Raw genomic sequence first — 23,526 nt, 5'->3', positions numbered from 1 at the left:
TTGTATAAAATATTCATAAATGCCTTCAGATGCTTCAAATTAATCCTTCATCTTTGGAATATGCGGAGGATATAGTCATGTTCAAAACAGATGCTATGAATAGCAGAAGAGGACGGCAATAACTCTAGAAAGATTGTTTTATTGAACGGCAAGGAAAAAGAATTTGGGAAAGACTTGGTCCCCTCTTGATTGTTTTGTTTGATAGAACACAGCAAATTCTTATGCGAATTTCTTCTGAATGTAATCCACAACTTCCTGTGTGATGCGGAAGGCCTTGGCCAATACGGAATCTGGGAGAGGAGGATCCGCTGCAAACAGAGAGTTGGCGATTGTCTGAACTCCCGGAAGCTGGCTGCTCAATGCAGATATGGCCACCGCATTTTCATGCCCCACATTCTGCTGGAAATGCACAAGTGCCTTTGGAAACACAAACACATCTCCCTTCTCCAACGTTTTGCTGAAAAACTTGTTGTTGGTGTCAATGAAACCCACAAGAAGCTGGCCTTCCAGTAAAACAAGAACTTCGGTGGCTCTTGGGTGTGTGTGAGGAGGATTTATTCCACCCACTGCGTAGTCGATGCGGACCAACGATATTCCCAACGTATTGAGGCCTGGTATCTGTTTAACGTTCGCCATCGTTACGTTGGAGCCCACATCATTGTCGGTGTTCCCTGCCTGCCCAAGTCCCCGGAAGAAGAAGTCGTCTGCTGAAACTTGCATTGGGTCTTTGCAAACGAACCCGTTCACCAAAACTGTTTAAAGCAAAATCAAATCAATCTATTACTAACTCGACTCGTCTAATAAGCAAATCATTACCATTGTTTATGTATAAAGTTTTTTACTCACCTTTGCTTTCCTCATCTGCAACGCAGAAATCTTGCAAGGGATCGGAATCCCCTGCCATGACCCTGTCGCTGTAACAACATATCAACAGAAAAAGTCCCAGTGTGAAGTAAATCATTCGGTTAGCCATTATAATAGAAACGCAGATAGTACAAGAGCTCAGAAGGATATGAATGTGTGTTACAAGCCCATTACAAGCTTTATATAGCCCAAACCTTATGACTAATTCATCTTCACTCCGTATATTAAATCACCAATCCTTGTAATATTATAATAATATACTTCCAGAGTTGTTGCTCTTTTCGATACGTCAGAGTAAGTCTTGCTGCAGCATATGGCTATCTCACCTGCTACCGCAGATGTATTCTCACCATTCTTTCATTATCGTTGAAATTTTCTATCTTCTGCTGCATATGCTTATCTGAAGATCAGCTTACCTCCTGCCTTAGACGTATTCTTCCTCATATTCTCGCCACCGCCATTAATTTAGTAATGTGGAAACGATTAGACTTTATTGGAGCGATGGCCTTCTTCAAAGGAACTAATATATACATTTTTCTCAGCCGTCTCAGAATTGGTAAAAGAGGAAATTTTCTTGGATGTTGACACAAACACCGTCCATGCATGCTTTATATTGCGTCTTTCTTGAAAACCTTTTTACGCTCGGGTAGGATAATCTCAGTTTTATTATAAAAATATACGTGTTATATTCGTGAGCCTTTAAAACAAAGAATAGTTCTAAATTATCATTAATATTTTTGGTTTATAATATTAAGGATTCATGTTAATTATAGAGTTTGGTTGCGAGAATTTAAATAAATAAATAAGAGAATGGGTTGTTTTGTGATTGAAAGGATGAACTTGGTGTACAAGGCAAATTCATCGTGGCATGTGCATGTATATGTTACATACTCAACGTCATAGGACTCATGCTAGACGAGGTGAGAAAAGGAATAAGACGAGTGGGCGTTATGACACTCATTTCGCACAACGTAAAACAAGAATGATAAGGTGATCGAGATTTGGAACCCTTATGCAACATGTCTCAAGGGAGGAACTCCTGAAGGCAACATTCCCTCTAATTCCTAATTGGTAGTGAACCGGTCGGGCCTCTATGGCGTGACCTAACACCTATAGCTAAGTAAACCCTAACTAAGCTAAATTATATATAAATTTAACAAATTTTAACTAATTACCAATGATATATAAAGAGATTAAATGCGGCAAACGAATAAATGATAATTTTCTATTAAATATTTTTAATAAGTAAATATACTGTTTGTTTTAACTAAATATTAGCCACAACGATAGTTTATTCTTCTGAAGAGTCCAACTCAACTAAATTAAAACGAAATAAAGAGTGAATTTTCTCAATCCTAAGCTGATATTTTACTTTCTTTTAAAACCAAATTTTTGAAATAAAAGTATACTACACTTTGATTTCAGATTTAATTTAATTAATTACCATTCACTATCAATTAGATAAATTAAATTATTTCACTTGACTAATTAATTTGAGAGGCCACATCACATTTAAACGATTCCAAGACATGTTAAATCCTAAAACCTAGCACACCAACTCCACCTAAGGTTTTTCATTTCCTAAAGTTATATTAAATTAAATTCTCTTAAAAGAATTAATTATCATGCTAAACCCGCTTAATGGGGCCTTAACCGATATGGTAACACTAGAAACCCAAACTCAAGTTTGCTGTGTGTGTGTGTTTACAAAGGTAAATATACTTTGTATAAAATATATATTTTTAAATAGGTGAACATACACATCTAATTACAAATAACTATTTTTAATTTTAAACCAAAGTTTAAGTAGAGCAAGTTTTTTTATTTTGTAGGATAACAAAGAGAACAATATTTGCGTGATAAACATCCCCTTCACTTTATTAACTAAAAATATTAAGAAAAGTGCATGAAAATTTCACACTCTTAAAGCTAATTTAATCCACTATTACTAATAACTTTAATTTGTTCATTAAGTATCAATAACTTTTAAACGTATGAAATGCAAATTATCACAAGCGCTAAGTTATTTCTTAAACAAACTCAGCCCTTAAACAATATGTATATTTTTTAGAAAAGTAAAATATAATCGCTTCTAAACACAACAACATCATCATTTATCAACTTGATATACACAACATTACAAGGGACCCATTTGATAAAATTTTTAACAACTTACTCCAACCCATTTAAAAAATGTAATAAAAATTCTAACCCAAACGTGAGAATGAATATTTTCATTCCAATGTCAAGGTAGCACCCCATTTGATTCCACAAAAAATCTTACAAAACACAATTTTTAAACAAGCCAATGGAGAGCTCACCTTCCAACATTTGGGCTTTCTCACAACCAACCCCCAAGCTAAGAGGCCCATGAGAAACTTGATTTCCCAATATAAATACTCCACGCAGATGTAAAATCCATTAAGGGAGTCCAACACCATATAATTCACATCCCTTCTAAATTATATCGAACCATTTTTCCACAGATTTTCCAAAAGAATCAAGGATACTCATACCCAAGAAATCTCCTTCTCAACGAGAAAAAATCGTTCCCTTGGAGGTTCCACATATCCCTCACCCTACACATGAGTTTCTCTGATCAACTTGGGAGAGCCTAAACCCTCACACACGTGTCATATACATAAGAAAAGACATAGAAAGATGAAATTTAAAAATCAAATCAAAAGCCTCCACTAACATATTTACAACAAAATGGAATATAGCATTCTAAAGATTGAATCATATCAAAATATTTCCTTAATAGATGAGGAGGGTTTGATAGAAATTTCTCAAAGACTCTTTTGAGTCCTTCCACAAAGCCTCCCAAAAAATCCCAAAAAGAAAGATGCAAAAAATAAAATAATAAGCCATACAAAGACTCTTAGAATGGTATATACAATATGTGTCATATGACCTCCCCTCCCCTGGTCAGGAGGTACCACATTGATCTCATTCACCTCCTCTAACCCCTTCTCACCAAAACCTAAGGGTATGTGGATATCACAAATGCTCCTACGTGTGAGAGCATTGGGATGAGAGGAATAATATTGTATACTCTTCCCCAATAGGATCCTTTGGATCCACTCATATGTGTGAGGCATGCGGAAGCACCATTCATAAAATTGTTGGAGTGGATTTGAAAGTGGTAATTTACTTACTGTCACCCGCAAGTTAGACTTTCGACACCTTTTTTCTAAGAGACTTGGACAAGATCAAATGATGGCAAAATCCCATGGACTAATTCCCAAAAAGGTACCCAACTCATAAGTGTTTCTTCATGGGCCTAAATACACTCAAAAATAGATGAAACCGACACTTTAAAATCATTCAAAAAAATGCTCAACATAACACCTATTTTTTCTATAAGGATGCCACTGGGCGCAGATACTAACTTACTCATATATAAAAACAAAACAAAAATATATTTAAAAAAAAAAATACATCACATTACAACAATTGCTAAAATCAAAGACCTTAGTCCCTATCATTAACTAAGGTCAAGGCTTCACTAAGAATTTAAAATGAATAGGATTTTCTTAGGAAACTCCAATTTCTATTAGCTATGAAAATTTCCTACACACTCAAAGAAAATAAATAAATTTCCAATATAGGTTGAAATAAAATGCACACATAATCATACATTTGATAAAAAAATAATTCTTCACGACCAACATAGTCCAATACAACATCGTACTATAACTTGATTATATTTTAATGTTTATTAACGAAATCTGACATTGATTTGTAATATAAAAAGTGTAGATAAAATTTGTTTTTGATTGGATAAGGTGGGAAGAGGGTCCCACAACCAAAGTTAGAATACTAGAATAAAGAAGTTCAATAACAAACAAGTTACTGTGCCGACACAACCGCAAAACTACCAAAATAACAAACCACGAAAAAATATTTAGACTTCATATTATGGAGGCTCATAAGAGCATTTGACTCTTTCATGACCAATTTTTGTCTTTAATTATAGCTCTCTCAAGCAGTACCCTCGTTGCTTCTTTTCACCTTCCATATTTAGTTTGATTTCTTTTTTCTTTTTGCCTTTTTTGTTCCATCCTTGACTTATGCCTATTGCGATAGTCAGTCAAAAAGATCGAGAAGTCATAGAAAAAATCCATTAGGTCCTTAATGATAGTAAGAAAATGAAATAAATGAGTCCCCAAATTGAGAAACTCTATCGCCTAATAAATTTATTTTCTCTTTCAGTCTACCTTGTTTTACCTCCATCTCCTAAGTGTTTCAGTATGGGTCCGTGTACACTTATAAATAGATGAAACAAACACTTGAAAGTCATTCAAAAACCTACTCAGTGTGAAATCTATCTTTCCATAAGGATGCCGCTGGACGCAAATGCTAACTTACTCAAATATCAAAATAAAATAAAACTATATTTAAAACACAAAATACATCACATTACAACAATTACTAAAATCAGAGACCTTAGTCCCTATCATTAACTAAGGTCAAGGCTTCACTAGGAATTGAAAATGACTAGGATTCTCTTAGGGAACTCCAATTTATATTAGCTATGAAAATTTCCTACACGCTCAAATAAAAAAAAAAATTATTTCCAATATAAATTGAAATAAGATACACACATAATCATACATTTGATAACAATTTAATTAAAGATATGAGATTTCCACAATTCATTTGATAAAAATAAACTCGTAAACAATTTAATTCTTCACTACCAACATAGTCCAATGCAACATCATACTATGACCTGACTATATTTTAATGTTTTTTAACCACATCTAACATTGATTTGTAATATTAAAAGTGTACACAAAATTTGTTTTTGATTAGATAAGGTGGGAAGAGGGTCCCATGCCCAAAGTTAGAATATTAAAACAGAGAAGCTCAATAACAAACAAGTTATTGCACCAACACAACCCCAACACTACCAAAATAACAAACCACGAAAAACTATGTAGACTTCATATTATGGAGGCTCATAAGAGCATCAAACTCTTTCATGACCAATTTTAGTCTTGAATTCTAGTTCTCTCAAGTAGCACCCTCTTTGCCTCTTTTCACCTTCCATATTTGGTTCAATTTCTTTTTTCTTTGTGCCTTTTTTGTTCCATCCTAGACTTATGCCTATTGCGATACTCAGCCAAATAGGTCGAGAAGTCATAGAATAAATCCATTAGGTCCTTAATGATAGCAAGAAAATGGAAAATTGAGTCCCCAAATTGAGAATCTCTATTGCCCAATAAATTTGTTTTCTCTTTCAGTCTACCTTGTTTTACCTCCATCTCATAGTCATCGTTATCCTCCTCTTCACCATGCTTAACACTCTTGTTTCTTTGTGAAGTTTAAATAAGCGGGGTGGGATCTGGTGCTATGGAAGCCAAGCTGGTTTCCAAGTCCTCCTCCTCCACGATGATAAGATACTATGATTTGGAGACGTCTTTAAGGGATAGGTCCAAAGTGAAATATTTTGTAGGTAGGTCAAATACTTGACCTTTTCTTTCCTCAACTGAGTACAATATCACTTTCAAAGTGTTAGTTATCATATATGTGTCATCGTTTTAGTTTCAAATTTCTTTGTCTTGGATATTAATTACCACAATTAATGTCGATCTCCTCTTCTTACTCTCCTTCATTACCCTTTCATTTTTTAGATTTGCCTTTTCTATATTTTCGATTTTTAACGTGTTTTTCATTTTTATCTTTACTTCTTTCCTCAGTTTCAAATTGGTATCCCAAGAGAGATTGTAATTCTACATGCAGTCTACTGTTAACATTATCTTCTTTTGACACAATTTTTAGCTCTTTATCTCTAGGGCATTCCCTTTTTTATCTCTCTCGATATGGGAATTGCCCTTTTGGGAATTTTTAGGGAGATTGAATGCTTATGTGGAAGCAATTCCAAAACCACTAGAAATTCTAAGGGGTTTCTTGGTAATTTTGAGGGCTCTTGAAGCCATCTTTCACTTTGATCTCTTTGATACCAAAATTAGGCCAGATTAGAGCATAGGAGAGGTTGTATGCAAATAGATTTGGTGAAGGTAGTATATTAAGCCTTGATGTAGGCTAGGGATGTCCTGATATTTATGGTTTCTCTTAACCTTTCACCCCTAGCAACTGATTACAGTATCCTTTTCTATCATCTTGTAAGTTACAATAGAACTCATCCCATCCATTTTCACTTCCCTCAGGTTCTTAGAGAATGTGAACTTCTTTGAAAGAAGTAGATTGTGGCCGTTCTACATGGCCATGAATTAATTTGAAACCCCTCCAACTTCACAAATCCTTCGCATGTTGTTCTTCTTCAGAAGCTCATAGGTTGATCAACTCTAATCTTTTCTCATATCGATTTCCGTAATTTTTTATACCCACAAATCTTTTGGAAAAGTTGGACTTTCTCAAAAAAGGAAGAAGCGACACGATTAGATTACTATTAACATATTTCGAGCTTTGCCATCTTTAGAAGGATTATAATCATTGGAGGAAAACTAAGCCCAATAAGGTAATAAATATTTTCAATCTTACAACTTTAATAATCTCATCCCTTTAGTCCATTCCTTTTTGTGAATTAAAAAGTGATAGCATCCATGATCAGAGATTTTAAAACTTCAAATATGCTACATGCACTTTTATGCCAACTAGACATTTGGGATATTTCAATGACCATGCGAATCCACAGTCAAGATTTACATTCAACTTTAATCGTTCTTCATTTTATAACAGTTCTAATATTATTTCAAATGAACAAAGGTAGCTATCAAAATCCAAACCAAGTGCTCCTTTCTAGAAGCATAAACCCGACAGGGTGCTACTTCTAATAAATTTGATAATTTAATAATTCACGATATAGTTGAATTTCATGTTTATAAAGTCAAAGCATCAATTAACCCACTATAATCACATGGAAATCAAAATACCTAATTAACTATCAAAATTTTTGTCCTCATCATATGCATATATTAAAATCAAACTGCTCTACAGATGCACTCCACATTTGACATATTCTAATAACATCATCATGTGTTAATACTAATAACTTTAAAAACTTATACAGCCCTAGAATTCAATCATGGTCCAATAATGCCAATATCGAAGCCACCAAAGGGTGGGCCTCACAACTAGTAGTTTCGATTCTTGATCCGAATTTAGTCATAGCCGACTACTTAAATTCATGTAATTCAAATAATTTTTTTGATATTCGTAAATATCAGATAACTTAATAATTAAAGAAAGTTTAATCAGCAAACTAAAAAACTAAATTTTAATATATATTTTATTAATTTTTAAAGGATGAAACTACTCATTCTTATTTGACAATAGGCAAGACCGAATTTATATAGACTACCTCTCCATTCCTTTTGAAAAAAGGTAAAAACATGCATCTTATAAAAAGTTCTATTTTTCTCCAAGAAATCTCTCAAATTACCTTTTCTCTATGAGTTATTTTTCCCTAAAATTCGGTTGTTCAACTCTATCCAAATAAATTATGTACCTCACAACTATCTCATGTGAATCCTCTAAATCACCATTCCAATTCCCCAATTTTAGAATCTGCATTAGGCGACTGTGATAGTTATGAAACTACTTTTTTCTACCTCCAAAAGAGCCATCATCCTCTAGCTCCCTCGGTGGGAGGTCTTTAAATTTTGATTAATGCGAATCAATCAAACTAAATGGAGTTACTTAGAGACATCACAATCCAACTTTTTACAAATATCGTGAGAGTAGCGTGAAAAGATTAAGAGTAGCGTGTGAGATATTGAGAGAGAAAGAGAGAGCCAAGAGAGAGCAGGCCAAATAAAAGAAAGGTTCATAAAGAGAGTGGGGAATGAAAAAATACTGATGAGTCATTTAGATTCATCTCGAAACATTGCAACTGCCCTATAAAGCTAAAAAGTTGAATTTTGTTTAGAAATGCTTGCATATTTTTTTTTGTAGGATGCTATCATGATGTGCAAATGTCCGTGTGAAAAACTCGTATCTAGATAATATACGTTCAAAAATTTTGGGAGAAAAGAAAATATAGGACTAATGCAAAGGTGACATAAACCAATGTCCATGAGAAATGCGGCCTGAGCACCTTGGTAAAGAAGAAGGCTTATGTAAGTACTAAAATGAGCCTACAAAAATATTAAGCGAATGGACACCAAAGTACACACAAAACGTAGGTGAAGTTGCGAATGTATGAGATTTACGACATTACAGCCTAAAAATTTAATTATTCCTTAACATCAAATAATTCAATAATTAAAAATAAGTTTTAACAAAAAAACAATTTTCCCCCTTTTGATTTCAATAAAGCATACATATACAAATTATTATTAACAATAGACAAAACCTAGTTTCTATAGCATGCTTCACCATTTCTTTTAAAATAAATACAAGCAATGATGGATCTTATAGAAATTTCTCTTTTTCTCCTATGAATCTTTCAAATTACCTCTTACCTATAAGTATTTTTCCCTTAAAATCAAGTTGTTCAATGCTATCTATATCAATTATGCACCACACAAATATGTCATGCGAGGCCTCTAGATCAGCCTTGCGAATTCCAATTTTGTAATCTACATGATACAATTGTACAACAAGTGTGAAACTAGGCTTGTTTACCTCTAACAGAGCCCCAAATTTTTTTAGCTCCATTTGTGTGCCCCATAGGTTCTTGTTGTTGTGAATCAATCCAACCAATTGACTTGAACCCTAGAGAAAACATGGGAATTTTAACTATTAGTAACTATTAGCACGTTGTTTCCCATCCCAAAGCCATCTCCTTTATCCTCTCCTCTTGACACATGGCATGGTTGTCAATTTAAACCTCCTTGTGTGAAAGCTACCTTCTAATCGCATGGTTTCCAGGTCCACCTCTACGATATCTCCCATCTAATCCATATTGTCATTCATTAAATTCTACATGAATATGTACTCCTTTGTCAACCATGCACCTCTCATAGTCTAGGATATATCTACTCTACATCAAGATGTTCAAGATTATTCTCAAATCAATAACAATACTCTTTCATAGTGAAATTTAGTTGATAATGTTCCACCTTAATCCAAAGAATTTAGAAAGAAAATGTTGCAACACTTTATTTGTGGAAAAGTACGTAATAATTTGTGAAACCTAACAAATATCTGTCAACTATAACCTTAACATGTGCATCCATTGTGAGACACTCAAATAACATTAAGAGTTTAAAATCACATCAGATTTTTAGAAATATGTGTAACTTGTGATCACTAGATTTTGCCTAAACCCAGTATGCCATCCACTCAAATTGTTGATTGAGGAGCTCCCATAAAACTCTTATATAATTAGTAGTAATTTTACAACTTCATTGCTAAAAAATTTATCTTTGATCATTGAATTGAATGTGAATTAAGAATAGTTGAAATATAAATACATCTGAGAGAAACACATATTTAATTGGTTCTCCACCAGTTCAATTGAAATGATATATAAGACTCTATGATTTTTCTAGCAGACCATTCACATAGTAATGAGATATCTTGCAACGGTCAAGATAGAATGCAACACCACAATCTTGAAGAATGTAAAATCCTATCAAGTCTACCTCAATATAGGTGTTCAAATGAATGGATTTGGCATGATTGTTCTTTGTGAATTTGATACTAGAAAAAATTGGTATGCTCGTATTACCACCAACTTTTATAGGTATCTGTTATTGATTTCATAGAGTCCAATTGTTCAACCCACACATTCAAACATCTGCATGCCTCATGCTAGAAAATTTATCAATGAGATGACTAGTTGCACTCGAAATAATTGTATCACATTGAGATCCAAATAAATAAAGGTGGGTTCTACCAACTTCCCCTTAAAGTGTATTCATTAGAAATATATAAATTTCATGGGCTAATGATAGAAAAAGAAACAATCAACACTGGAGATGACGGTCAGAAGGGCCTCCCATTCATTGTTGTATCAAGGGTTCGTTGCCTTGTTGATATTCACATATCCCCCTACTATTACATACCAACATACACATGAGGCACAATGCATATGTAGTAATCAAAAAATGAGAATAGAACTGATTACATACAATGTGGATTCAAAATAATTAACTTTTCATTCCAAGTATACCAAATTTCTCTTGCTTGCATGCAATATCAATTGGAAATAATTGAATATTTCATTGCAAGTGTTACCAAAGAGCTCCTACTCTTCAATGCAAAACATGGTTGGTAATTTGTGTTGTAATCAGTTATACTCAACTGTTAAAATAAGAATTTGTTTTTTTCCAAAGATCTCCAATTAAATTCTAGCAATCTACTTCACATAAAATTTTTTGCATTCACAGATTCGATCATTTGAGCCAAATTCAAAAATAGATTAGAAATTATGATTTGTCTTTCTTTGTTAATCTATCACTGTACAACTACACATTTCTTTATTTACAAGTTTCAATTTGTGAAGGGTAAGGTTCACAGATTACATCTTCGTTGTGGTATTAGAATATGCCATTTCCAATCATGTGCAAATTGTTAAAGTTTCATTCTAACTACCAATCTCTATATCTAGGTTGCAAACACCACAATTTACAACATATCATTTACTTTTAACCATTGTTCATGTAACCGCTAAGCATGTCGGGGCTGCTATGTGCGATTAATAAAAGTTTAGAAAATTGATATTAGACTAGACTTAAACCAAATCCTAAAAAAGTGAATTTGTTCTGTACGTATCAAATAAAAAGTACAGGCATAAAGCTTCATGGTGACATTAACTGCAATATATTTCTTCCCCAAACTATATTTTAAAAATAATATATAATTAACTCCCTTTTTTTTTTTTTTTTTTTCTACTTTACATATCTTATTGAAAGTGACATACCTGGTAGATCAACATTCGTTGCAATTCGCAGGTCCTCTAAAAATAGGACTCCAAAATCTTGTCACATTAGAAAGGTTGAAGTGGCTGTACTGAAATAATGCTTCTCATATCTACTTTCATCTGAATTTTCTCAGTTGGCTTTGCAAAAATTGAGCCAAGTCTTAGGAATTTGATAAGTCTAGCATGGGAGATGCTTGCATACTTGTGAGCTGCAAACAATTAGGAAAATGAATGTGTGAGCCTCATTTGCCAAAACTGGGAAATTATGGGTATACTCCTTTTATTTGATTATGTAAATTGGTAACAAAGATTCTCAAAATGAACAGATATTAATTCATGCATCAATACCATTTAGATTCATTCTCATGATTTAGAAAAAATCTCAATCCCTCGCAACAAAAGGAAAAGGAACCTAAGTTCCTAGCTCTTCCTTAAAGATAACAACTAGGCCTTTTCTTATTCCTAATGTCATTGGCATTGGTTAATGTTATGATCTTGTTTCCTCCATTTTGATATTTAACTTAATTTACGGGATGGTATAATTCAACATGCCACGGAAACCAATATTTATTTAAGTACAAAATATTGCATATTACGTTGATATAAATGTGGTACTACTGAAGCCAACATTGATATGAAGGAATTTTTTTTTGGTTCTATCTTCATATTTCACTTCTCTTGAAATTGTGTACATTCTCTCATAAATACCAACAATGCTATCCTCGCACCCTTTTATGTTCCATACAATAATGTGATTCCTCTAAATCCACAAGACCAATAGTGCCACAAAGAGTATAATGATTCTTGTGGCTCATGTAACTATTTGGTGGTCCTTGAGGTGTTATTTACCTTCCGAATGGGCTTCGGGCAGTTCCCTCTGTGTATCGGTCTTGAAACACATGATGTTTTTGGTCTGCTTGTTTGGTTTCTTGCGAGTTGGGCTGTTTTGGAGTGCTGTTTTTTTCGGGTCCGTGGGATTCTCTGTGGAAGGTTCCCTTCTATTGAGGGGGAGATGGATGTAGTTGGAGTTGACTTGTCTCCTATTGAGGTGGAGTATGATGTTTCTGGTGTTTCCTGGAAGTGTCGTTGGGGTGTTGATGGGGCCCCTCTTCTTGGCTGTAAGGATGTTGATGCCGATCTTCTTGCTGACTCTTGTGTGTCTCCTATAGAGGTGGAGAGTTGGTTGTTGGGCAAGTTTCTCTCAGTATGGCATATTTTAAAGCATATGGTTTTTGGAGCCATGATAAAACCCACGGTGGTTGAGGGAGCTCAGAAAAACCCCATGTTTTTTGTTTCTTGTAGGGACAGGTTGGATGCTAGCAGTTTTCAAGGGCCAAGTTTGGCCAATGTTGGTTTTTGGTTAGCATTGGTCTTTGTGGCTTTATGTGGTCCTACGAATCTATTACAAGTTGAGGGAGCCTAGGAAAACGCTTCTAGTTGGCCGAGGGTGCCAGAAAAACCCTCGTTCTCTGTTTTTTGAGATGTTTTGTTTGTTGTTTTCGAGCTTATGGTTGTGCCATCCTGTTTTGTGATGTTCATATTTTGATTGGTGGATGCCCGTAAGTCTAGAAGGTTTCAGGTCCTTTTTAAAACCTGTTGTCCACTGTCAGGTAGTCTGGTCCATTTCTCAATGCAAACCCTCTGTTTGTAAAGGGGTTTGGGGCCCCTTCAAAACTTGTTTTATCCTAATAAGAAAATGCTGAAAAGGTGAGGTGCTTAGTCCATTATCATCTCAGAAGTTTTACAAGCCAAATGCTTAATGACCTTTCAAATACATTTTGGACCTTTTCTAGAACGCTCACAATTCACTAGCTTGCATTATAAGGAAGACTCGCTTAATCCACATGCTTGACTATTGCAACAATCATCTTCTACATGTCACCAATATGAGAATAGATGTTTCAATGAAATTATTTATTTGGACATGACCTGAACGGGTATATGTATAATTACAAGTGCGTGATTAAGTTGCATCTAGAGGAATTAAAACACATCTAACACACAATAACTAAAGTAATATCAATCTAAGATCTCTCCAGACTGTTCATCTTTTTGTCTTGTATGGGGCTCATCTAGTTGTAGAGAAAATTATTTACACATCCCCATCTTCTGTAGATCAAGTTCATATGTAGGCGAACCAGTCAAGCATGATGAAGATTTCGAATATTGGTCTTAATAATAGCAACTTTATATGTTTTCATTCATTATCCTTGTTTATCTTCATTTCCTCTACTATTATAAAGTGCTTGTCAAATCATATTGTTTGGAGTATGCGAAATATATTATGTAGCCAAGGATATGATATTATAATGTATGTTATTCAATGCATATGCCAACATGTGGTACACATACCTTAAATTAGTTATAATTGGTCATAAGCTATATTAGATAATTAGGAGGCCTAGATGAATTTAGTGGTTTACACCTCAGTTATATTGCTAGGAGTTCTAGATATAGGACACGATTGTCATTGCAAAGACATGTGTTGAATACGACATTGCATTTGGAGTCTCTTGGAGATATAGTATGTAGCGAATTCTTCCATAAGGAATATTATAAACTGTTATCGGACCTCAAGGCATTATTCTATTTTTGTATATCAATTAAGAAGGTCAACATGTGAAGCTCATATCTCTCTCGATTTGACAAAAGAAAATTATAATTCATAGAGGCTTTTAATCAAGAACTTGTCCAGTCTATTACAATATTGATTTTTAGCATATTTGAGGTAGCTATTGTGAACTTAGGGGTTCCACAAAATTCACTCTTAGTGTTGCAAAACAGTGATCGTTGTTTTTATTTATTCTAGGTGGTTAAACAAGGGCACATTGATCCACCAGAAGTCTAGATTTGAATTCATTTTGAGTAACTCATTACAATTTTAGGGGTTTTCATAAATTTTCTCCTCAGTCAGTTAGCACATGATTTTCTTATATTTTTATATTTTTCGAAAGGTTGTAAAAATTTATCACTAGTTTATATTTTTGGATTTGAGGGTGAAAAAATTATGAAATGATTGACTCAAATTTGTGTCAACAATATGGATAGAGCATGTTCTATTGAAATATATTTCCTTAAAACCCTATTTTTAATGGGGATTCCTGATTTTAGTGCAAGTGGAGATATATTAGAATGATGGAACCAATATAAAAGATCTTACGATGCAAATTATGGAACCGGTATGTGATCTAGATAGATCGTCAAGCTAAAACCAAAGGAATGATCACCTATGGATGACTCGGTGATAGGAAATGACATCATATTTGTAAAGACTTGCAACAATAGATTATTGACCTGAATTAGTTGTATTGTATTGACCTAAAACCTCTTCAATGACAAATTTGTGAGTCAAATAAATCTATTGGTTATCTAGAGTTCTATATCATTTAATGTAAATTGTCTCTTTTACATTTTTTAAATTTGGATATCTAAGGTCACATATGGCTCAACTCGATGCAACATGTCCGCTATTGTTTTGTCCTTTCCTTTGAAGATCTACCTCAATTCTAGAATTTGCAATCACTCTCTTTTATTTGGATGCATGTTATTAAGACCACTTACTCAAATAATGAACAATAACTCAAGTTCTTGCAAAACATAAAAAATATCGGAGATATTGCTCACCATTGGGTCATGCATTTTGTCTACATTTTCCAATATTTTGGATTTTCCCAACTTGAATCTTGTACATAAATAACCAAAGCCACATTATTCTATTTTGGTGTAGCATTAACCACAATGACCTTGAGAGAGAACCCTAGGTTTAGTGAATGTCATGAATTATTTGTGCTAGTGAACCACCACTATTTGCAGGACTCATATGATTGACGTGCGAATCTTTCATAGAGAGACGAGAAACCCGGTGAATAAATAGATTCCTCGTGGAACATGATCAAGTAATTACTTATACCTCATTGACTCCCTATTTGCGTAGGCAAGGGATCACATATGTGGCATTAGACATGCTAAAGAAAAGATCATAAGCACAATCTATCAGAGCAATGTGTCATCTTACAATAGCCTTATTTGTTATCTATGTGAACAATGTAGAATGGGCTTGATAATTAATATATTGATCGATACAGTTGGAGATGGATGCAAGCGCAATGAAACTTCTCATATTACTAGATTATTTGAGGTATAGACATCCAAGGCATGACGGAAGAGGCTTTTAAGCTTCACAATGAACTGATCGCTAGAGGGGCTATATATGAAGCTTTATTCATTTGAACCCCTAAAAATACATAGGAAAAATAGAAGATTATAAAATTGACATATCTCACCGATAATGTATCAGTTATATCTATTATCTTATTCTTCATTACAGTGTAATTGACAACTTCTCAATATGACGACACTTTTATCTTCCTCATATCAATTAGCAAATGGCTTCAATATGAAAATATCCTCCGCCTTCACATATTTCTCAAACTTACACTTGCATATCCATGGATCCAAGGAGCTCCTTTATGCACCTCTTAGGCTTGCAACAATAATATTTTTCCCGCATGAAACATACATGGCCTACGACAACAATATTTTCCTATCCTATTGTGCTTATTCACATATGCAGATTTGCATTTGCTTTGATAGGAAACCTATGGTTAAATTATTGGTTATCATATTTGATGATCTATAGAAATGCTTATACAAGGAGGAAATGGTTTGAGGAATTTTTTTTGTAACCGAACTGATAGTTTATGATTGAACAAGGTAATATATTGCTAAATTTTTCAACTAATCATATTTTTAATATTACATACAAAGTTTTTAAAATCAACATGAGCATTATCCTTTTTCCCTTTAGTATTTAGATCTTCATACATAACATCCACATTGACATATTTATTATAACGTAGGAATGAATTAGGGGAGATTTAGAAAAGCTTATTTTGGGAAGCCATAAATTAATTACCCTCATAATTAACACCATGTAAATGAATTGTGTTATTATCAATAATCTATCTTCACTGTCTTAGATTTTCCATGTCATTCCAACTTATTAGAAATGTTTAATACAAGAGGCCCCTCAATCATAACCCTTATGTAGGTAGATTGATGTAAGAATAGGTGTAATATGTGTCAAGGTTATCATATTATCCCCGATAAAATATTGCGATATTGGATGCAATGGATATTCTAGTTCTATGGATTTTCTTGGAATTTAGACATAATGAAACCGTATTGCATTCCATCGAAGGTATACTATATTTATTAGAGCAATCATTCTTATCTTGAGGAGAGTCCCTAACCTTCTGGAATGACTTCTTTGATGGGGAGTCTTGAAGCATTGGATGATTGTGAGGGTGATTTGAAGAACAACTACTAATTATATTTCCCAATAACTATTTCCTACTTCCAAACCATTCACCTTTTATGTCAGAGCTAAAATGAGGTTAAGACTATGTTAAAGAACACCCTTGACAGATTGGCATGCAAGAATTATAGTGTTACTCATTCTATCCAAGTCAAGCACTTTGTTTGTTGTTGTTCCTGCAATATTTATGTTAAAGAATATATTGTTAACATGTTGCAAATGAATGTATACCTAATACAAGGATGCTCTTGTATAAAATATTCATAAATGCCTTCAGATGCTTCAAATTAATCCTTCATCTTTGGAATATGCGGAGGATATAGTCATGTTCAAAACAGATGCTATGAATAGCAGAAGAGGACGGCAATAACTCTAGAAAGATTGTTTTATTGAACGGCAAGGAAAAAGAATTTGGGAAAGACTTGGTCCCCTCTTGATTGTTTTGTTTGATAGAACACAGCAAATTCTTATGCGAATTTCTTCTGAATGTAATCCACAACTTCCTGTGTGATGCGGAAGGCCTTGGCCAATACGGAATCTGGGAGAGGAGGATCCGCTGCAAACAGAGAGTTGGCGATTGTCTGAACTCCCGGAAGCTGGCTGCTCAATGCAGATATGGCCACCGCATTTTCATGCCCCACATTCTGCTGGAAATGCACAAGTGCCTTTGGAAACACAAACACATCTCCCTTCTCCAACGTTTTGCTGAAAAACTTGTTGTTGGTGTCAATGAAACCCACAAGAAGCTGGCCTTCCAGTAAAACAAGAACTTCGGTGGCTCTTGGGTGTGTGTGAGGAGGATTTATTCCACCCACTGCGTAGTCGATGCGGACCAACGATATTCCCAACGTATTGAGGCCTGGTATCTGTTTAACGTTCGCCATCGTTACGTTGGAGCCCACATCATTGTCGGTGTTCCCTGCCTGCCCAAGTCCCCGGAAGAAGAAGTCGTCTGCTGAAACTTGCATTGGGTCTTTGCAAACGAACCCGTTCACCAAAACTGTTTAAAGCAAAATCAAATCAATCTATTACTAACTCGACTCGTCTAATAAGCAAATCATTACCATTGTTTATGTATAAAGTTTTTTACTCACCTTTGCTTTCCTCATCTGCAACGCAGAAATCTTGCAAGGGATCGGAATCCCCTGCCATGACCCTGTCGCTGTAACAACATATCAACAGAAAAAGTCCCAGTGTGAAGTAAATCATTCGGTTAGCCATTATAATAGAAACGCAGATAGTACAAGAGCTCAGAAGGATATGAATGTGTGTTACAAGCCCATTACAAGCTTTATATAGCCCAAACCTTATGACTAATTCATCTTCACTCCGTATATTAAATCACCAATCCTTGTAATATTATAATAATATACTTCCAGAGTTGTTGCTCTTTTCGATACGTCAGAGTAAGTCTTGCTGCAGCATATGGCTATCTCACCTGCTACCGCAGATGTATTCTCACCATTCTTTCATTATCGTTGAAATTTTCTATCTTCTGCTGCATATGCTTATCTGAAGATCAGCTTACCTCCTGCCTTAGACGTATTCTTCCTCATATTCTCGCCACCGCCATTAATTTAGTAATGTGGAAACGATTAGACTTTATTGGAGCGATGGCCTTCTTCAAAGGAACTAATATATACATTTTTCTCAGCCGTCTCAGAATTGGTAAAAGAGGAAATTTTCTTGGATGTTGACACAAACACCGTCCATGCATGCTTTATATTGCGTCTTTCTTGAAAACCTTTTTACGCTCGGGTAGGATAATCTCAGTTTTATTATAAAAATATACGTGTTATATTCGTGAGCCTTTAAAACAAAGAATAGTTCTAAATTATCATTAATATTTTTGGTTTATAATATTAAGGATTCATGTTAATTATAGAGTTTGGTTGCGAGAATTTAAATAAATAAATAAGAGAATGGGTTGTTTTGTGATTGAAAGGATGAACTTGGTGTACAAGGCAAATTCATCGTGGCATGTGCATGTATATGTTACATACTCAACGTCATAGGACTCATGCTAGACGAGGTGAGAAAAGGAATAAGACGAGTGGGCGTTATGACACTCATTTCGCACAACGTAAAACAAGAATGATAAGGTGATCGAGATTTGGAACCCTTATGCAACATGTCTCAAGGGAGGAACTCCTGAAGGCAACATTCCCTCTAATTCCTAATTGGTAGTGAACCGGTCGGGCCTCTATGGCGTGACCTAACACCTATAGCTAAGTAAACCCTAACTAAGCTAAATTATATATAAATTTAACAAATTTTAACTAATTACCAATGATATATAAAGAGATTAAATGCGGCAAACGAATAAATGATAATTTTCTATTAAATATTTTTAATAAGTAAATATACTGTTTGTTTTAACTAAATATTAGCCACAACGATAGTTTATTCTTCTGAAGAGTCCAACTCAACTAAATTAAAACGAAATAAAGAGTGAATTTTCTCAATCCTAAGCTGATATTTTACTTTCTTTTAAAACCAAATTTTTGAAATAAAAGTATACTACACTTTGATTTCAGATTTAATTTAATTAATTACCATTCACTATCAATTAGATAAATTAAATTATTTCACTTGACTAATTAATTTGAGAGGCCACATCACATTTAAAGGATTCCAAGACATGTTAAATCCTAAAACCTAGCACACCAACTCCACCTAAGGTTTTTCATTTCCTAAAGTTATATTAAATTAAATTCTCTTAAAAGAATTAATTATCATGCTAAACCCGCTTAATGGGGCCTTAACCGATATGGTAACACTAGAAACCCAAACTCAAGTTTGCTGTGTGTGTGTGTTTACAAAGGTAAATATACTTTGTATAAAATATATATTTTTAAATAGGTGAACATACACATCTAATTACAAATAACTATTTTTAATTTTAAACCAAAGTTTAAGTAGAGCAAGTTTTTTTATTTTGTAGGATAACAAAGAGAACAATATTTGCGTGATAAACATCCCCTTCACTTTATTAACTAAAAATATTAAGAAAAGTGCATGAAAATTTCACACTCTTAAAGCTAATTTAATCCACTATTACTAATAACTTTAATTTGTTCATTAAGTATCAATAACTTTTAAACGTATGAAATGCAAATTATCACAAGCGCTAAGTTATTTCTTAAACAAACTCAGCCCTTAAACAATATGTATATTTTTTAGAAAAGTAAAATATAATCGCTTCTAAACACAACAACATCATCATTTATCAACTTGATATACACAACATTACAAGGGACCCATTTGATAAAATTTTTAACAACTTACTCCAACCCATTTAAAAAATGTAATAAAAATTCTAACCCAAACGTGAGAATGAATATTTTCATTCCAATGTCAAGGTAGCACCCCATTTGATTCCACAAAAAATCTTACAAAACACAATTTTTAAACAAGCCAATGGAGAGCTCACCTTCCAACATTTGGGCTTTCTCACAACCAACCCCCAAGCTAAGAGGCCCATGAGAAACTTGATTTCCCAATATAAATACTCCACGCAGATGTAAAATCCATTAAGGGAGTCCAACACCATATAATTCACATCCCTTCTAAATTATATCGAACCATTTTTCCACATATTTTCCAAAAGAATCAAGGATACTCATACCCAAGAAATCTCCTTCTCAACGAGAAAAAATCGTTCCCTTGGAGGTTCCACATATCCCTCACCCTACACATGAGTTTCTCTGATCAACTTGGGAGAGCCTAAACCCTCACACACGTGTCATATACATAAGAAAAGACATAGAAAGATGAAATTTAAAAATCAAATCAAAAGCCTCCACTAACATATTTACAACAAAATGGAATATAGCATTCTAAAGATTGAATCATATCAAAATATTTCCTTAATAGATGAGGAGGGTTTGATAGAAATTTCTCAAAGACTCTTTTGAGTCCTTCCACAAAGCCTCCCAAAAAATCCCAAAAAGAAAGATGCAAAAAATAAAATAATAAGCCATACAAAGACTCTTAGAATGGTATATACAATATGTGTCATATGACCTCCCCTCCCCTGGTCAGGAGGTACCACATTGATCTCATTCACCTCCTCTAACCCCTTCTCACCAAAACCTAAGGGTATGTGGATATCACAAATGCTCGTACGCGTGAGAGCATTGGGATGAGAGGAATAATATTGTATACTCTTCCCCAATAGGATCCTTTGGATCCACTCATATGTGTGAGGCATGCGGAAGCACCATTCATAAAATTGTTGGAGTGGATTTGAAAGTGGTAATTTACTTACTGTCACCCGCAAGTTAGACTTTCAACACCTTTTTTCTAAGAGACTTGGACAAGATCAAATGATGGCAAAATCCCATGGACTAATTCCCAAAAAGGTACCCAACTCATAAGTGTTTCTTTATGGGCCTAAATACACTCAAAAATAGATGAAACCGACACTTTAAAATCATTCAAAAAAATGCTCAACATAACACCTATTTTTTCTATAAGGATGCCACTGGGCGCAGATACTAACTTACTCATATATAAAAACAAAACAAAAATATATTTAAAAAAAAAAATACATCACATTACAACAATTGCTAAAATCAAAGACCTTAGTCCCTATCATTAACTAAGGTCAAGGCTTCACTAAGAATTTAAAATGAATAGGATTTTCTTAGGAAACTCCAATTTCTATTAGCTATGAAAATTTCCTACACACTCAAAGAAAATAAATAAATTTCCAATATAGGTTGAAATAAAATGCACACATAATCATACATTTGATAAAAAATTAATTCTTCACGACCAACATAGTCCAATACAACATCGTACTATAACTTGATTATATTTTAATGTTTATTAACGAAATCTGACATTGATTTGTAATATAAAAAGTGTAGATAAAATTTGTTTTTGATTGGATAAGGTGGGAAGAGGGTCCCACAACCAAAGTTAGAATACTAGAATAAAGAAGTTCAATAACAAACAAGTTACTGCGCCGACACAACCGCAAAACTACCAAAATAACAAACCACGAAAAAATATTTAGACTTCATATTATGGAGGCTCATAAGAGCATTTGACTCTTTCATGACCAATTTTTGTCTTTAATTATAGCTCTCTCAAGCAGTACCCTCGTTGCTTCTTTTCACCTTCCATATTTAGTTTGATTTCTTTTTTATTTTTGCCTTTTTTGTTCCATCCTTGACTTATGCCTATTGCGATAGTCAGTCAAAAAGATCGAGAAGTCATAGAAAAAATCCATTAGGTCCTTAATGATAGTAAGAAAATGAAATAAATGAGTCCCCAAATTGAGAAACTCTATCGCCTAATAAATTTATTTTCTCTTTCAGTCTACCTTGTTTTACCTCCATCTCCTAAGTGTTTCAGTATGGGTCTGTGTACACTTATAAATAGATGAAACAAACACTTGAAAGTCATTCAAAAACCTACTCAGTGTGAAATCTATCTTTCCATAAGGATGCCGCTGGACGCAAATGCTAACTTACTCAAATATCAAAATAAAATAAAACTATATTTAAAACACAAAATACATCACATTACAACAATTACTAAAATCAGAGACCTTAGTCCCTATCATTAACTAAGGTCAAGGCTTCACTAGGAATTGAAAATGACTAGGATTCTCTTAGGGAACTCCAATTTATATTAGCTATGAAAATTTCCTACACGCTCAAATAAAATAAAAAATTATTTCCAATATAAATTGAAATAAGATACACACATAATCATACATTTGATAACAATTTAATTAAAGATATGAGATTTCCACAATTCATTTGATAAAAATAAACTCGTAAACAATTTAATTCTTCACTACCAACATAGTCCAATGCAACATCATACTATGACCTGACTATATTTTAATGTTTTTTAACCACATCTAACATTGATTTGTAATATTAAAAGTGTACACAAAATTTGTTTTTGATTAGATAAGGTGGGAAGAGGGTCCCATGCCCAAAGTTAGAATATTAAAACAGAGAAGCTCAATAACAAACAAGTTATTGCACCAACACAACCCCAACACTACCAAAATAACAAACCACGAAAAAATATGTAGACTTCATATTATGGAGGATCATAAGAGCATCAAACTCTTTCATGACCAATTTTAGTCTTGAATTCTAGTTCTCTCAAGTACCACCCTCTTTGCCTCTTTTCACCTTCCATATTTGGTTCAATTTCTTTTTTCTTTGTGCCTTTTTTGTTCCATCCTAGACTTATGCCTATTGCGATACTCAGCCAAATAGGTCGAGAAGTCATAGAATAAATCCATTAGGTCCTTAATGATAGCAAGAAAATGGAAAATTGAGTCCCCAAATTGAGAATCTCTATTGCCCAATAAATTTGTTTTCTCTTTCAGTCTACCTTGTTTTACCTCCATCTCATAGTCATCGTTATCCTCCTCTTCACCATGCTTAACACTCTTGTTTCTTTGTGAAGTTTAAATAAGCGGGGTGGGATCTGGTGCTATGGAAGCCAAGCTGGTTTCCAAGTCCTCCTCCTCCAC

At 33.9% G+C, this 23,526-nt stretch overlaps 2 protein-coding genes across 2 annotated transcripts; both read right to left on the bottom strand.

Annotated features, from left to right (window-relative positions):
- Positions 1–219: 219 nt before the first annotated feature.
- LOC131865841 (putative germin-like protein 2-1) lies at positions 220–973 on the bottom strand. The gene is made up of 2 exons (XM_059215391.1): positions 847–973; positions 220–752 (listed from the first exon to the last, which is right to left on the bottom strand). Exons 1-2 carry the CDS (start codon positions 971–973, stop codon positions 220–222), a joined length of 660 nt encoding a protein of 219 aa, XP_059071374.1.
- Positions 974–17,485: 16,512 nt separating this feature from the next.
- LOC131865840 (putative germin-like protein 2-1) lies at positions 17,486–18,239 on the bottom strand. Its single transcript, XM_059215390.1, has 2 exons — positions 18,113–18,239; positions 17,486–18,018 (listed from the first exon to the last, which is right to left on the bottom strand). Exons 1-2 carry the CDS (start codon positions 18,237–18,239, stop codon positions 17,486–17,488), a joined length of 660 nt encoding a protein of 219 aa, XP_059071373.1.
- Between the last annotated feature and the right edge of the window lie 5,287 nt (positions 18,240–23,526).

Source organism: Cryptomeria japonica, unplaced genomic scaffold (assembly GCF_030272615.1).
Source record: "Cryptomeria japonica unplaced genomic scaffold, Sugi_1.0 HiC_scaffold_123, whole genome shotgun sequence".
Lineage (NCBI taxonomy): Eukaryota > Viridiplantae > Streptophyta > Pinopsida > Cupressales > Cupressaceae > Cryptomeria > Cryptomeria japonica.
Note: the sequence above shows the minus strand (reverse complement) of the source record. Positions and strands in the feature narration are given on the sequence as shown.